Source organism: Mercenaria mercenaria, chromosome 6 (genome assembly GCF_021730395.1).
Source record: "Mercenaria mercenaria strain notata chromosome 6, MADL_Memer_1, whole genome shotgun sequence".
Lineage (NCBI taxonomy): Eukaryota > Metazoa > Mollusca > Bivalvia > Venerida > Veneridae > Mercenaria > Mercenaria mercenaria.
The window spans coordinates 37887669-37903747 of NC_069366.1; the positions used below are offsets into that span (position 1 = coordinate 37887669).

The 16079-nt window shown below is 34.4% G+C and overlaps 1 protein-coding gene across 1 annotated transcript; it reads left to right on the top strand.

Moving 5' to 3' along the window:
- Positions 1-2039: 2039 nt before the first annotated feature.
- On the top strand, positions 2040-13972 carry LOC123549098 (polyadenylate-binding protein 2-B-like). Its single transcript, XM_053545649.1, has 6 exons — positions 2040-2365; positions 6279-6390; positions 6853-7024; positions 11773-11860; positions 12224-12345; positions 13815-13972. The coding sequence occupies exons 1-6, from the start codon at positions 2213-2215 to the stop codon at positions 13852-13854; spliced, it is 687 nt and encodes a 228-aa protein (XP_053401624.1). The 5' UTR covers positions 2040-2212; the 3' UTR covers positions 13855-13972.
- Positions 13973-16079: the final 2107 nt, after the last annotated feature.

The following is a 16079-nucleotide window of genomic DNA, read 5'->3' on the forward strand; positions in this document are numbered from 1 at the left end:
ATATCAACTACTTATGAAAGTTTGATAACATTGATAAAACATTTTCCATATTTCATAGACTTTGCGTTTACCGTTTTAATTTGTTGTTATTTTTGACAAAGACATAAAAGTCGGAACTAGTAAAGAGTGTGATGTCTTGGTAATTTTAAATCCTTTTGCTCTACTAAACAGATTTAGTAAATAAATATTGCGGTCATTTCATTGCTTATGTTTGAACACATCAATGCTGTGGTGAAAAAAAAAATACATAATATACATTACGTCTCTATATATTACTTTACATTTTCAGCCTATAATTACTCGGCAAATAATATTTATGATTTGATCCTAAAACTAGAAACAAGAAAATGTAAAACTAATTCAGTATATATTCAAGCATGTTATGAATTACAACTAAGGAATTTATAAAATTGTCTAACTACAAAGAAGTATCAACAGACACATTCTCATCCATCAGAGGTTCGTCAAAATCCCGAAACGGGGAACCACGGTAGACCTCTGGTATGCGAGAATGCAACAGACACGAAGAAGGGCTGTTTTAAGGCAATGAAAAGTTATTTATAAACAGCATTTTTTTGCGATTTTGTTAATTTCTTTAAAAGTCTTATTCAGGATCATTTTCTATATATTATAAAGTCATTAAATGCCTTTATATTTTCAAAGGATACCGCGGATCAAATTCTTAAAAACCATTATCATATTTGATTAAATCAAAATTATATCGCACTATCGAGGAATGTTTGTTAATAAAGCGCAGGAACGATAACGTGCTACTACAGTGTATATCACACATATCTTCTTTAATCAACTACCGTGTATGACACACGTGTCATATTTGATTGACAAAAATATGTCGGTTTAAAACAACATTGAAATTATTAAAAGACCTCACCAATTAGGATCTCAATTAACACGAAAGGTATTTTAAGTCAAAATTGTCCTATGTTCAAGAAAATGTTCAAATTATGACTTTCACATTAGTAATAGTGTAACTTTTAGGAATTTAAGTTGATATTAATATAATTTTAGTTGATCAAGTATAACCTTATATATATATTTTAAATATCTAATATCAATTTACCATAGATTTTTTTGTACTCCATAAAACTTTTCACTCAGCGAGTATTTTAGCCTTTGGTATAAAATTTATACATACATTACACCTCTACAAGCTTTACTGGTGATCATTACTTAGCTCCGAGAGCGATCTATATAATGTGTTTAGCCGCATATAAAATAATATTTCTCATTAATTTATGAATAATAATGGTTAATATTCCATGAAAGATGTCATTGTGCAAGTATTTTATCACTGGTTTTAAATTTACACCTACATTACGCTTCTACCAGTCTTACCGGGCATCATTACGCCGATCTGAGCTTTGAGTGCTATCTAGATAATGTATTTTACTATTTACAAAATAATATTTTTGATCATTTTATGAAAGATAGTGATTTATATTCCGTAAAAGATGTCACTATGCCAGTATTTTACCACTGTTATTAATTTTATACATACATTACGCTTCTACCAGTCTTACGGGGCATCATTACGCCGATCCGAGCTTTGAATGCTATATAAATAATATGTTTTACCATTTACAAAATAATATTTTTCATCATTTTATGAAAGATAATGATTTATATTCCATAAAAAGATGTCATTGTGCAAGAATTTTACCACTGGTATTAAATTTATATAATACATTACGCTTCTACCAGACTTACGGGGCATCATTACGCCGACCCGAGCTTTGAATACTATCTAAAAATGTGTTTTACAATTTATACATTTTTTTTCTCTCAGTTTATGATATAAAATGTTTTATATGCAATAAAACATGCCACTATTCAAGTATTTTAGCTCTGGTATTAAATTCATATATACATTACGCCCCATTTTGCACCATTACGCATCATTTTGCTACATTACTGTACATTACTGTATTAAGGCAGACCCTCTTTTGTGTATTCTCTTTTCGGTAATTATACTACTTTGCCGCAATTTATTTCTTCAAGTTTTATGGACGCTTATTCAGTTGCATGCAAGCGTTCAATTACAAAGCTGATGGACGCGTAGAAATAAGAAATAAATACGGCGTTAAATCCTACATTATCTGTGCAATCTGTCCATAATATTACAAGAATTTTTAAGATAAACCTCCCTGACATTTTATCTTTTTACCGTGGTCATATTTTAAACTGAAAGAAAATGGGTGATGTTGAAAATGGGCAAGAAATCGACCCGTTACAAGATGATCAAGATGATGGTGTTGGCGAATTTGACGCTGATGCGGAAGTTTCACTAGATGAAACGGGAGAAACTGAAGCTGCAGCTGGACAAGATGCAGGCATCGAAGATCCAGTATGTTCTATCGTTGCGATTTTTTTCCACTGGCACTAAACCAGGAAGGAAATTCAAGAATTCTTTCATAATGGGCTATGTGAAATTTTTAATATGGAAGTGTCTAGCCGTCCAGTAACTGGGTGACTAGCCTGTCCTTAAGGGGTTTCCTAGCCATCTGGTAATCAGATATTAATATTTACATATAATGAAATGATAGACTTGAGTTCAGACATTAATCAGGTCTAGGAAAGTGGAATATTTACAGATTATCTGTAAATTTACAGATAATCTATAAATTTACAGATTGTGTGTATGATAACTGATAAAATTACACCTATTCTCAAAACCGCAGCTTGAAATTAATTGGTTTATTTAAAGTATGCATAAATTAAGGTCATTTGTGAGTTTCAGCCATTTTTGTTGACTTGCAGTTTCTGGCATTTTCGGAAAAATCAAAGTCAACAAAATTGACTGTAAGTTACGAGTGACCCTTATATATGCATACCATAAGTAAATAAAGTGATTTCAAGCTGTGATTTTGAGTCTTAATATGATTTAAGCAGTTTTCAAACACTTGATCTGTAAATTTACAGATTGAAAAATCTGTAAAATTACAGTCTGTAAATTTACAGACAATCTGTAAATATACCACTTTTCTAGACCTGTTAACTGTGTAACTGGCGATGATCGATGAGTAAAAATGGAAGTGTGACAAACTTTATAATTGAGACATGAATTTATAAACGAAAAAATTAAATGCCTGTGTTAGTCCAACTCATTTTACTTGATCCTAGAAAATAGAGTTATATGTACTTCTTAAGAGGAATTTCTGACATTTCATAATTACTTCCTGTGTGGTTACTAGGAAAACATAAACAATGATTTAAATACACCAAAATATAAAAAAGGGCATGTTAAACCTATCATAACACATTCTGTATACATCTTCAAAATTTGAAATGTATAAACGTGTAACCAGTGAAATGCGCGGAATGTTTAACAGGGTTTAAAAATAAACCAATCAGTACACACAGAGCTTTACATTACTGAGCCTGAGGTAGAAATTTAACGGTGTAAGTGAGAAACACACTGATATACATGGAGTTTAAAAAGTGTTTTGCCTACAAAATGGAGATTTCTCATTAGTTAGGACATATAATGATTGTATTTGGAATGAGCTTTCCAGACATGTAATTTTTAGTGTGACATAATGGAAGCCTCCAAAGTTAGCGACGAAATTTGCGTCGCTGGTTATATACAATTTCCGCATTGTTTTTAATCATAAGTGGGTTGTACATGGAGGAGAGATATTGACCTGTGCCAAAATTATCACATCGCGAATACCTAAACGCACTATGAACTTCTTAGTGCATTTAGCTATTCGCGATGTGATAATTTTTCATAGTATGAAGTAACGTTCCGTACCCAAACACACTATGAATTAACGTTCAAGGGTTGATAATATAGGGTGAACGTAACAAATCTTGATTTCCTTGCAAAAGTTGATAACAAAATAATAAATATATGAATATAACTTTTAGATACCTATCTCAGCATGCCCAGTCACGCAGAATCCTGCGTTTTTCACGCAGAAAACACAATGTGCATGCAAATTTTTCGATGGCCGTGCGTGCAGGAACGCATATTTGTTGTGGCCGGCAAATAAACGAATTCGGCTCAAAAATTGGTGGTCGCTAACCTAAAACCCGGGAAACGCTTGCTTTTGAACAGAAAACCAATAAGCTTCCAGCGGCAAACATCTGCGCGATCTAGATTACTCCAAATACATCACTAACAAAAATGGCAGACGAGCATGAAAAACTTCATTCTGGGTGGAAATATTAAATTGACCTCAGTGCCATATGAAAGGCCGGGTTTTCACTACAAAATAGGCATCATACAGCATTAGTTCCTGCAGGCGTACTGTTGATAATGTGCAGAACAGAATGGTCATCGAGTACTACTGTAAGCAAATGCCTAAGCCAGAGAAAAAGCTGCTGAAGCATTTAGGCCTTAGACATTCGTAATAGTTAAATACTGTTCTTTATGCCTTAGCAGCATATAGTAAACAGGCTAGGCCTATATAAATACAGTATGACTGAGTTTACTGAATAAATACTGTAAACATTATCTAATATCTGTTGCTTTTAGTTTTCATACCAGTACATATGTTCATGTTTTGGGAAAATTCAGTGTACCCAGATTTTTTAAGCCTGTACCCACTTTTTCCAAAAGTAGTGGGTACAGGTACCCACTTTTTAAAAATCCTGTGGGCATGCTGTATCTTTTTACACCTGTATATTCATATTCAATCGTTAAACATTTTGATTCACAAAGTATTAAATTCAAAATTAAGGGGAAAAAATTCACAATTTTGAGAAATACGATGCTAATTTTCACAATTTTTCTGGTACTGGACCCACTCACAATTTTTAAAAAAAAAATCACTGCTCTATGAAACCTCGGATGAGTTTTTATCTTGGTTGTGTGGGGTCAAAAACTAGGTCACCAGATCAAATCAAAGAAAAAGCTTGTTTACACTCTAGGGGACACATTTTTGATTCAGTCTTCATAAGATTTGGTCAGGATGTTTGTTATTATGAAGTCTTGGATGATTTTGAATCTGGGTCACTTCAAAAACTAGGTCAAATCAAAGAAAATGCTTGTTGACACTTAAGAGACTACATTTTTGGTCCAATCTTAATGAAAATTAGTTAGAATATTTGTCTTCATGAAATCAGACAAGTCAAAAATTTGGTCAGGTCACATTGTAGGTAAAAAACTAGGTCACAATGCCAAATTGAAGAAAAATCTTGTTTTTACTTTAAAGGCAACATTTTTGCTCCAGTCTCTATGAAACTTGGTCAGAATGTTTATCTCCTTGCAAACTCGGACGAGTTTAAGACTTGGTCATGTGGTGTCAAAAACTGGGTCACTAGGTCAAACATGATTACACTGTTAAGGTGTGTTACTCAGGTGAACGATCTAGAGCTACATCTTTGCCATCTTGATTATTGATAATTTTTTCCGAATTGGCTAATTTTATGACTCAAAATTCACAATTTTCTTGGGGTAATTTTTCCCAAAATGGGCAGAAAAAGACCTGTTTGAAACTTTATCTTTCATTGTGCTTGTATCGTATTTGTGCCATCAGAATTTTTTGAGGCTCACTTAGGGTTTCCCTTGTCTGTACGTCGTCATCAAACCTCAAAGGGATGTTATTCTGCATGTGAAGTTGTGCACCTAGGGCTTTGGTTTACATTTCACCCTGCCAGACTTATGGTCCTTTAGTCAAAAATGTGCTTAAAATTGAGTTGTATGTGTCTCATTTAAAAAGTATCTTGCCTTGGGTCATGGAACATTTATAATAATGTTATACAGCATGTTAAGTTGTATCCTTGGGTTCTGGGAAGATCTGTGTATGAAAAGAATTAGAACCACTGCCTTACCCTTGCATGATCGTAAGAGGCGACTAATAGGGTCTTAACACTTGGTTTTGCAGTAACTCTGTGATTCCAGCAGGTACCGGTATGCAAATTTTGATTCCATACCTCATGTTTTTATTTCGATGTAAATGAGATGTGGAACCAAAATTTGTAGTCCTGTTTGGCGCCATATAACCTATACTGTGTTGGTGCGCCGTAAAACCCAAATAAATAAATAAAAGTATCCTTGGGATTTTCTTTGGGATTTCTCTTTGCCATACTAGTTCTGACTTGAGCCCCAGCCAAAGGTAATTAAAAATGTTTACTTAGTCCTGCATGTCAAGAGGTGACCTTATAAAAGTGATAGGAAGTGGGGGCACTGGTGAACACACATCTATCGAATTTGGAAAAAGTAATCATTATTTGTGATTGGATACAGGAAAGTTTATTGGTACCAGATGTATTTGTGGAAAAAATGTCTGAAAATTGTTGTAAATATATTTCAGGAACTTGAAGCTATTAAGGCACGGGTCAAAGAAATGGAAGAAGAAGCTGAGAAATTGAAAGAAATGCAAAATGCTGTTGATCTCAAAATGAACATGTCGTCACCAACATTATGTAAGTTAGTATACTTGGAAACAATTATTAAGAATATTTCAGTTTTGTTCAATTTATATCTTTAAGAATTTCTAAGGACTTGGGCTTACAGAAGTTATATCTATAAATTAACAGTTCTGAACATAGCTCTCACTGAACAGAAAGACAATTGCATTTAAGCTACTTAAGCTCTGATCATTTGTGTAATTTGAAAGATGATGAGGGGAACAGACTATGTTTTTCTTTGTTACTTCACCTGAGGTTTTTAAAGGTTCTTTCAACTTAAGGGTGGGAAGTCTGGGTGAAAGTTAAAGGGCCAAATATTGATGAAACTTAATAATAGTTTACACTTTCAGTGCATATAACGTTTATAATAAAGTCAGTTAGAATTGTCAAATTAAATTTACTGAATCTGGTTCTTTTATAATGGTTTTGAATACTATAATCTTAAAACATAGACCTTACCAATATGTTTCATGACAGCGTCAGCATTTCCGTCAATGGAAGAGAAGATTGAGACAGACACGCGGTCAATCTACGTTGGTAATGTGGACTATGGTGCAACAGCAGAGGAGCTAGAACAACATTTCCACGGTTGTGGCTCAATAAACAGAGTAACCATACAATGTGATAAATTTACAGGACATCCAAAGGGGTAAGGAAATTTGAACTGTTGTCGCCTGTTCTTGATCTTGATCAGTTCATTGTAGAAGGAGAGATGGTATATGTTTTACTCTGCATGCCTGTCTATCCATTTGTAGACCATTTGATTTGGTTTCCAATCCATGACATGTATTATTGAGCCTGCAACCCCACACAGGTGACCGCTATTATTCAATGTCTCAAGAATGATTACAGTTTCTTATTAGTAACTGTGGAATGCTTGTGTCAGTGGCCATCTGGATTAATGAGATGATCATTAGATGACCCCTATTGTTTTTTAGGGTCAGTAGGTCAAAGGTAAAGTTCACAGTAACCTGGAGACTGAAATGGTATCAGCTCAGACACAGTAGATTAGATCTACTACTGCCAGTCTTCTTAGGTTGATTGTCTTTGGTTAGTAGATGACCCATCAGTTTTGTGTGACTGAATAAAAGCCCTCTTGTTTGTTTTCATGCCTTCCAGGAAATGATGTTTTGTACATGTTAGACTACTGACAGCCATGATGACTAACTTCAGCTGATCCTGGGCATTTTGTTATTGCTGGTCATGACTATTTAGCTCTCCTACGCACAAAGTGCTGAAGTGGAGCTATTGTAATCGCCCTGTGTCTGTCGTCGTGTTTCATCATCAAAAAGTTTTCTGACAACAGTTAGAGGTCACAATTTCAGCCAACCTTCATGAAACTGGTCATAATGTTTTCCTCAGTAAAATCTTGGTATGTTTTGTAAATTGGTTATTCATGTCAAGTTTGCTAATGAAAGTTGTGTAACGAGGTTTATATTTAAAAAGGGTTAAATGGAAAGTCTGGTTCAGGAAATGATGTTTTATACATGTTAGACTACTGACATAACATGATTACAGACCTTACACTGATCTTGAATTAAATAGTCGGTTGTGATTGATCACACTCTAACCCTTCTTTCATTCTTCATATTATTTAATCACTGACATTATTTCTTAATAAGACATGCACTACAACTGGTTGTCGCTAAATTTTACTCATGAAGAAATGTGTGAATTACGCAACCTGGCAATTGATTTCTGGGAAAATACCCCTTCTTGTTGAAGAGATACATGCTAATTGTCAGAAACTCTCCCGTCATTGTAGAACCACTTTATGCTTTGCTTGCAGTGGACATGTTTCGTGGGATTATGATTTCCTAATTACTAGATGGCCCCTTTGAGTATGTTTTAGGGTGGAGAGGGGTAGACAATGCTAATAATTTTATTAGTCTAATGTATTTGTGCTCTTTTGTCAGTAAGATGTTAAAACTTTTTACGAGATAGATAATTACCTGAAACATGGAGGTAAGAGATAATTGAAACCACTCAAAACCAATGTATTTGTGTTCAAGAAATGATGTTGTTTACATGTTAGACTACTGAATGGTAATGATTACTTACTTGTGCTGATCTTGGGCAAACTATTCCATTACATTTTCAGTGATCATAGTATGGTTACATAGATCTTACTCAAGTTACTGTTAGTAACTATATATGGTATTTAATAATTTTGCAGGTTTGCCTATGTTGAGTTTGCAGATAAAGATTCCACGGCAGCAAGCTTAGCATTAAATGATCGCCTCCCGCCCCTTTTAGGTGCCGCTAGGGCTTGAAATAGAAGCACCATTAAATGACTTGATCTCATGAACCTCATGAAGTCTTGATAGATCTTTATCAAATTTGGTCTTAGCATCTTTTTAAGTTCCACCCTAAATTTTTGTTTAAATAGGGGTACTAAGCCCCTTTTTAAACCTTAAACAACTTCTCATGAATTGATTGATGGATCATCATGAATGTTATTGTAAGGCCCTCTCCAGAATAAAATAGAAGTACCTTTAACCAACTTCTTTTCATAAACTTTCTCTGATACTCATTAAACATTGTTTGCAGGATTATTATAAGGTCCTCTTCCATTTTGTTCAAATGGGGGTGTTTGACCTTCATTGGGGGCTACTAGAGCTAAAAGTAGAAATATCTTTAACCATCTCTTTTTATGAACTGCTTTATTGTAACTTCACTTTTTCAGTGTGTCATCAGTTTGATTTGAAAGTAACTTATTCTTTCCTTCAGAGTCGCACATCCTAAAAGTAACTTTGATTTCAGCTCACCTGGGCAGAAAGTGATCGGTTGAGCTATTGTGACTACTGTCCGTCCTTACTTTTCTTCAGATAACATCTCCTCTGAAACTACTGGTTAGAATTGTCCCAAACTTGGTCAAAAGCATCCTGACATGGTCCTCTGTCAAGATTTTTGAAGCGTTTAAGCTTGGCCCCTTTAAATAGGCTGCCACAGCTAAAACTCTAAAAACCTTTAAATTTATAGAAATATAAATACATTTAAATGACTTTATCTCATTAACTGCTTGATAGATCTTCATTGAACTTGGTCTGTAGCATCATTGTAAGTTCCACTCCAAAATTTATTAAGATGGGGCGCCAGATCCTTTTAGAGGCCACTAGTGCTAAAAAAAGAAATATCTTTAAATGACTTCTCATGAACAGCACGGTGTATCTTCACTAGACTGGGTCTGTAGCATCATTGTAAGGTCCCCTCCCAAACCTATTCAAATGGTGGCACTCATACTCTTTTTAGGGAACACTAGAGCTAAATATAGAAATACCTTTAAGCAATTTCTTCGCATGTATAGCTGGATATATCCTCATCAAACTTGGTCCGTCCCATCATTATAAGGTCATCTCCCAAAATGGAGGTACCTGTCCGTTTAAGGGGCAGCTAGAGGTAAAGATAGAATTACTACAGTCAACATTGTATTAAGAGACCGCCCAAGGGACTGCTAAAAAGTGGTCTCTTAATAGAATGGTCTCGTAATGAATTTCAATCTGGTGAAGAGAAAAGTTATTTTTAACTGTTAATGTAACTAAAATCTGTTTTAAGATCGTGAACACTTTTCCAAGTCCACAAACCATGAAAATTATAGCTGGATTGTTAGTCAGTTCGACTGTTACAAAGGTCAGTTGCATTCAATCGGGCGCTAAACATACTCGCTAATTTCACAGGGGAAGAAATGCCTGGCGGGAATTTGGTACCCAGTTATTTAATAGATACTTTTGTCGAATATTTTACCTGTCAGGACTACATCAATGTGGTCGCTAGTCGTTTAATGGAAAAGCCATTTAATTGATTGAATTTATATACTGAATATGTTTGGGAGGGATTTTGAGCGGTCGTTTAATAAAACAATCGCTTAATAGAGGTGGTCGCAAGTACAGTATTGACTGTATAGAGACCTTGCAGAATACCCCAAGCCTGCTCCAGTTGTCTATTTGTGTTTATTCCAACCAATTTTAAAGATAGTGTTTGAACTGTTTGTCATCTGCCTGTGGATGTTTCAACACCTAGAGCATGTTCTGGTCTTCTTCCAGAGTTGTTTAAACTCTAAAATCAGGTGTCAGCAATCAAGGGCCATCATGGCCCTTCCATTTATAAAATACTTTGGTAGGGGCAATATTTGTTGGTAGGTAGATAAAAAATTCATGTCACATGTGTTAATGAAAGTTGCATGAAGACATATATAATAAAAAGAGTTTAAATATGAAGTTTTAGTTCAGGAAATGATGTTTTATACATGTTAGACTACTGAGATAACATGATTACAGACCTTACACTGATCTTGAACTAAATAATTAGTCGTGATTGATCACACCTTGTGTCTTCTTTCATTCCTGTTTGATCGTCTTTAATTATACCATAGTTTCATATCATTAAATCAATGGCATTTTTTTTTTGATAAGACATGCACTTGAACTCAGTGGTTGTCGCAAAAAAATTTCTGGTAAAGAAATGTGTGAATTATGCAACCTGGAAAGTGGTATCTGAGAAATTATGCTCTCTTGTTGAAGATGCCTATTGTCAGGAACTCTCCAATCATTGTAGAACCATTTTATGCCCTGCTTTCTGTGGTCATATTTCATAGAATGATGATAGCCTAGTCACCAGATGACCCCTGTTGTGGGGTGTTGGTGGTGGAGGGGGTAACGAGTTAATTAGTCTATGTATTAGTGCTCTGTTTTCGGTAATAGATATTAAATGACCTGAAGCATGTCGATTATTGCAACTTTCCATATTACAACCACTGCAATTTCTGGGTTCAAAACTTTTTTCAAAGACAACTCGTCATGCAGGACTAGTGACTAACAGATGTCACACTTCCTGCAACAGATACTAATCCAGCAATTTCCAGATGTCCTATTTTTTTCAGATGACACACATTTTCATTGTATTGAATACTGCAATGAAGCATGATGAAACTGATGCGTAGTCTGTTTTATGTCATATGCATCATAGCAACACAGAGGTACATGCAGTTAACATCTCGCTTCCTGTTCTATTTTGGATGCTTCATTAATGTGGAATCTGTAATAAACAGTCAATAAACTGTGACATTACGGCAGTGTTGTACGATTATTTCAGCCAGGATGGTCTGCTTAACTTGTACATTTATTGCATTACTGTTTTCTACTGGAAAAAATGCTCTCATCCTGCAGGAAATATAACAGAAAATTCCACTTGTCCTCAGGCTGTTTCTGCTCACCAGTAGGTACAAGCAGACAAGTAGAAGTTGTGTTCAAGAAATGATGTTGTTTACATGTTAGACTACTGAATGGTAATGATTACTTACTTGTGCTGATCTTGGGCAAACTATTTCATTACATTTTCAGTGATCATAGTATGGTTACATAGATCTTACTGTTAGTAACTATATATGGTATTTTGCAGGTTTGCCTATGTAGAGTTTGCAGATAAAGATTCCGTGGCAACAAGCTTAGCATTAGATGATTCATTATTTAGAGGCAGACAAATTAAGGTAAAACACATGGCATAATATACATTAACACAAATAAGGGATCGAGGAATCTTTCAGAAAATCTCATCAGCATTAATTTCCCAGTAACACAAGGTACATTGTTCTTGATTTTTCCATCTATTGTCTAGAGGGTTTTGGGTGGAAGCAATTTAAATCTATTCTGAAAAAGGTAATATGCATGAAAGCACTGCTAAGCATTTCCGGTTTCTGAGAAGCACAAAATAACTTAAAAATTGGGAGTGTAATTCTATGAACTTTTTTTTTTTATCAGGAGCTCATAGATTTCAGGAATATTGTTGGTAGAAAACTGCTATAATAATATACTGCTCTTATTAACCAAATGATCGGGTAAAATTTTGACAGGTTTTTGCAAAACGTACAAATAGACCAGGTATAAGCTCAACAAATCGTGGTAGACCTAGAGGACGTGGTCGAAGTAGAGGTGGTTTCTATGGTGGATATGCTCCAAGACCAAGAGGGAGGGGGTAAGTTATACATGCTTACTTTTAATACAGCAAATAAAGTATTGCATTGGAATTTCAAATCAGTGTATCTGAGTGAAACTAACACAAGCTGTATAGCTACCAAGAGTTTCTAGAGTTGGAACTGTTCCTCATCCAAATTAGTCAAGAATATTTTAACAAAAGTTTGAGGTTTCCAGCATACCTTTAATGAGAATATTGTCTCATAGATGGGTGTAGGGTGCAGTATAATTTGATGAGAACATTGCATCAATGATAAGGTGTAGTGTGCAATATACATTGATGATAAAATTCTCTCTATGATGGGTGTAGTGTACAGTATATGATGAGAATATTATCTCTATGGTGGGTGTAGTGTGCAGTAAATGATGAGAATATTGTCTCCAAGATGGGTGTAGTGTGCATTGTATGGTGAGAATATGGTCTATGGTGGGTGTAGTGTGCAGTATATGAAAAGAATATTGTCTCTGTGGTGGGTGTAGTGTGCAGTATATGAGAATATTGTCTATGGAGGGTGTAGTGTACAATAAATGATGAGAATATTGTATGACGAGTGTAGTGTGCAGAATGTGGTGAGCATACTGTCTCTATGGTGGGTGTAGGGTGCAGTATATGGTGAGAATATTGTCTCTGTGGTGGGTGTAGTGTGCAGTACTGTGAAATCATTAATATTCGTGGGAGACTAATTTTCGTGGATTTCATGGTTCGGTCAATCCAAGAAATTTAATCCCAACGAAAAAGTAAAATTCCCATTCATTTTATGTTCAAAAATGGAAATCCACGAACTTATATCCCCACGAAATTGCCGTTTTGAACAAAACCACGAAATTTCATGCCCACGAAATTAAATGATTTTACAGTATATGAGAATATTTTCTCTACAGTGGGTGTAGTGTGCAGTTTATGAATAGACAATTGTGTCCTTCATGGGTGAAGTGTGGAGTATACATTGATGAGGGTGTTATCTCTGAGTGGAGGTAGTGTGCAGCATTACTCGATGAGAATATACTAGTCTCTATGATGGGTGCAGTGTGCTATATAATTTGATAGTAATTTTGTATAGTGATAGGTGGTGTGCAGTATAATTTGGTGAGAATACTGTGTCAATTATTGGTGTTGTATGCAATATACATTGATGACAATATTGTCTCTATGGTGGGTGTAGGTTGCAGTATAATTTGATGAGAATATTGTCATTATACATTAATGAGAATATTGTCTCTTTGGTGGGTGTATTGTGCAGTATACATTAATGAGAATAGTGTCTCTGGTGGGTGTAGTTTGTAGTATAAATTATTTGATGAGAATATTGTCTCTGATTTGTGTAGTGTGCAGTATACGTAATATTGGAGAGAATATTTATCTCTGTGGTGGGTGTAGTGTGCAGTTTAATTACTTTTCTGAGGTTGAAGTTATACTATAGTTATTCCTATATTGATATATAAAGTAGTAAACAATTTTTCTTGTTTCAGAAGATACAGACGAGCGTCACCTTACTACTCACCATACTGAAATAACCGACTGTGAATTCTTACCTCACTGATGCCAGCCTTGGTCCGCACACAATCTATTTATATATTTGCAAAATACTGTTCAGCTGTTGAATTACATAAAATGTAGCTCTGCAGTTCTTTAAAGGGCATTTGTAGGTCTGCAGACCCTGATTCTGTAATTAATGCAGTATTCATTTGGAGGAGTAGTATTTTGCAATGGATGACATGACTTGATGAGGGATATATGTGTATGTTTGTAAATAGTGTGTCTTCAAAATAAAGACAAATTTTAGCAGGTCATTTAACTTGACAATTTTATGAGAGATTTTACTTTTATCTGTAAAATGTCATGTTGAACATACTAGATGAGGGCTTGGGTCCTAGTGATCTGATCCCATTTGGTGATCAGGTGTCTCGTTATCAAGTGTCTGTGTTATGGCTTCCATGACTATTCGTCGAACGACATTTGGTCGAAAAGACATCAGACAGAAAGGACAATTAGTCTAGTGTACAGTTGGTCTCATAGGACTTTATGTCGAATAAATATTTAACAGAATTTTCTTCGTATTTGGTCGAATTTAGTCGAATTTAACTTACCCACTTTGCCGATATGTTTACAGTTTTCAACTCGATTAAAGTAGACTCAGCTTGATTCATCATGAAATATTTATTCATCATAACTTAATCTCAACTCTAATCGAACAGTACACAATATACTATTAAAAAATCACATGTTACATTACAATTGATGACAGCAGCACTTGAAATTCCATTTAAATAACATTGTCTAGATACACCATAAAGTGTGAAACATGGTCAACTTTAAGAATATACCAAGCAAATGCCATTTTTTAAACATTACTATTAGGGGTCCAATACCTTAAAGCTTATTCCCTTCAGAAAATCCAAGACCGGATTATGATTTCTCGTTTGTGAACATAATTCGTCTAATATTCTTTCTAATAAAAAGGACTTTAGGGAATCAACAACAAACAACACCTTTAGGCGTTTACTGATCGTTTAATTTGAGTAATTATCAATAATAATAATTTATTTTCGACCAAGTGTCGTGGCCTGTTAATTTTATCGACTAATTGTCGCATTCTGCATTATGCCCATTAGGCATAATGTCTTTTCGTCCATTTGTCTGTTCGACCAAACGTGTTTCGACGAAATGTCGTGCACCTGTGTTATGATCACCTTGTTGGGTATGTCATTCCTACTAATGCAACACTTTGATATGGAAATAAAATAGATCTCAACTAACTTCGAAATAAAAATAAAAGTCCCAGAAGAAAAAGCAGATTCCTGGAAATTTTTTACATCAAAATCATTTGATTTTTAGTTTTTTTTGTCAGCTTGATTGTATTCCAGTATGGATATGGATTTATTTTGAGGTAAGTATGTTTATTTCTTTAACTATTGTACAAAGAAAACTCTATATAAAAAAAAAAATAAATCAGATTTGGACATTACAACTGGAAAAGTGTGAGAACATTTCTTGTACACTGTCTAGTTGAATTTTGGCTTTTTTTTTCACTTGCACATTCTGTAAAGCATGCGTAGCTAAATTTGGATGCAAACTAGAATTTTCTAATCTTATCAAAACATCTAGAGACCATTTGCAATTTAAAGTGCATTAATACCAAAGGTGTGTCGGATACCATTTACGTTTATCATATGATAGACTTTGTTTAAGGTACGTACTTCTAACTGTGTAAGAAAAGCATGACAGTTCAGCTTGGTATGCTTTACAAAGGGTGTAAAGAAAGTTTGTTCCAGTTGGACAAGTAAGTCAACACAGCAAAACATGGAAAGTAAGACATGTATAGTTTTTCAATCATATTAAATGCTGATATGTTGATGTAATGCTGCTGCAGAGTTTTTAAATTTCAGATTTTCTAAATGTAGAAAATACAATTTATTGTACTAAGTTGAGAATTTTTGACAGTTTTTGTATTGGCACACACTTGTCTTTACACCCTTTTGAACATAGCTTTTAATAAAATGACTTGAAAGTTTACCATTTCAGGCAAAATAGAAAAATATTGACCGAACAAAAAAAAGAGAAAAACATTGTAGAAATAAAAAAAAAAAAAGAAATGAAATGTTGAAAGAAAGAAGATACTGTGAAGAATAAAAATATGTAAAAATGGAAATCAAAAGAAATTGTTAAGATGATTAAACAATAAAGTATACTAAAATAATTGAAATGTCTTTTTTCATTTATTCAACTGCTGGTCA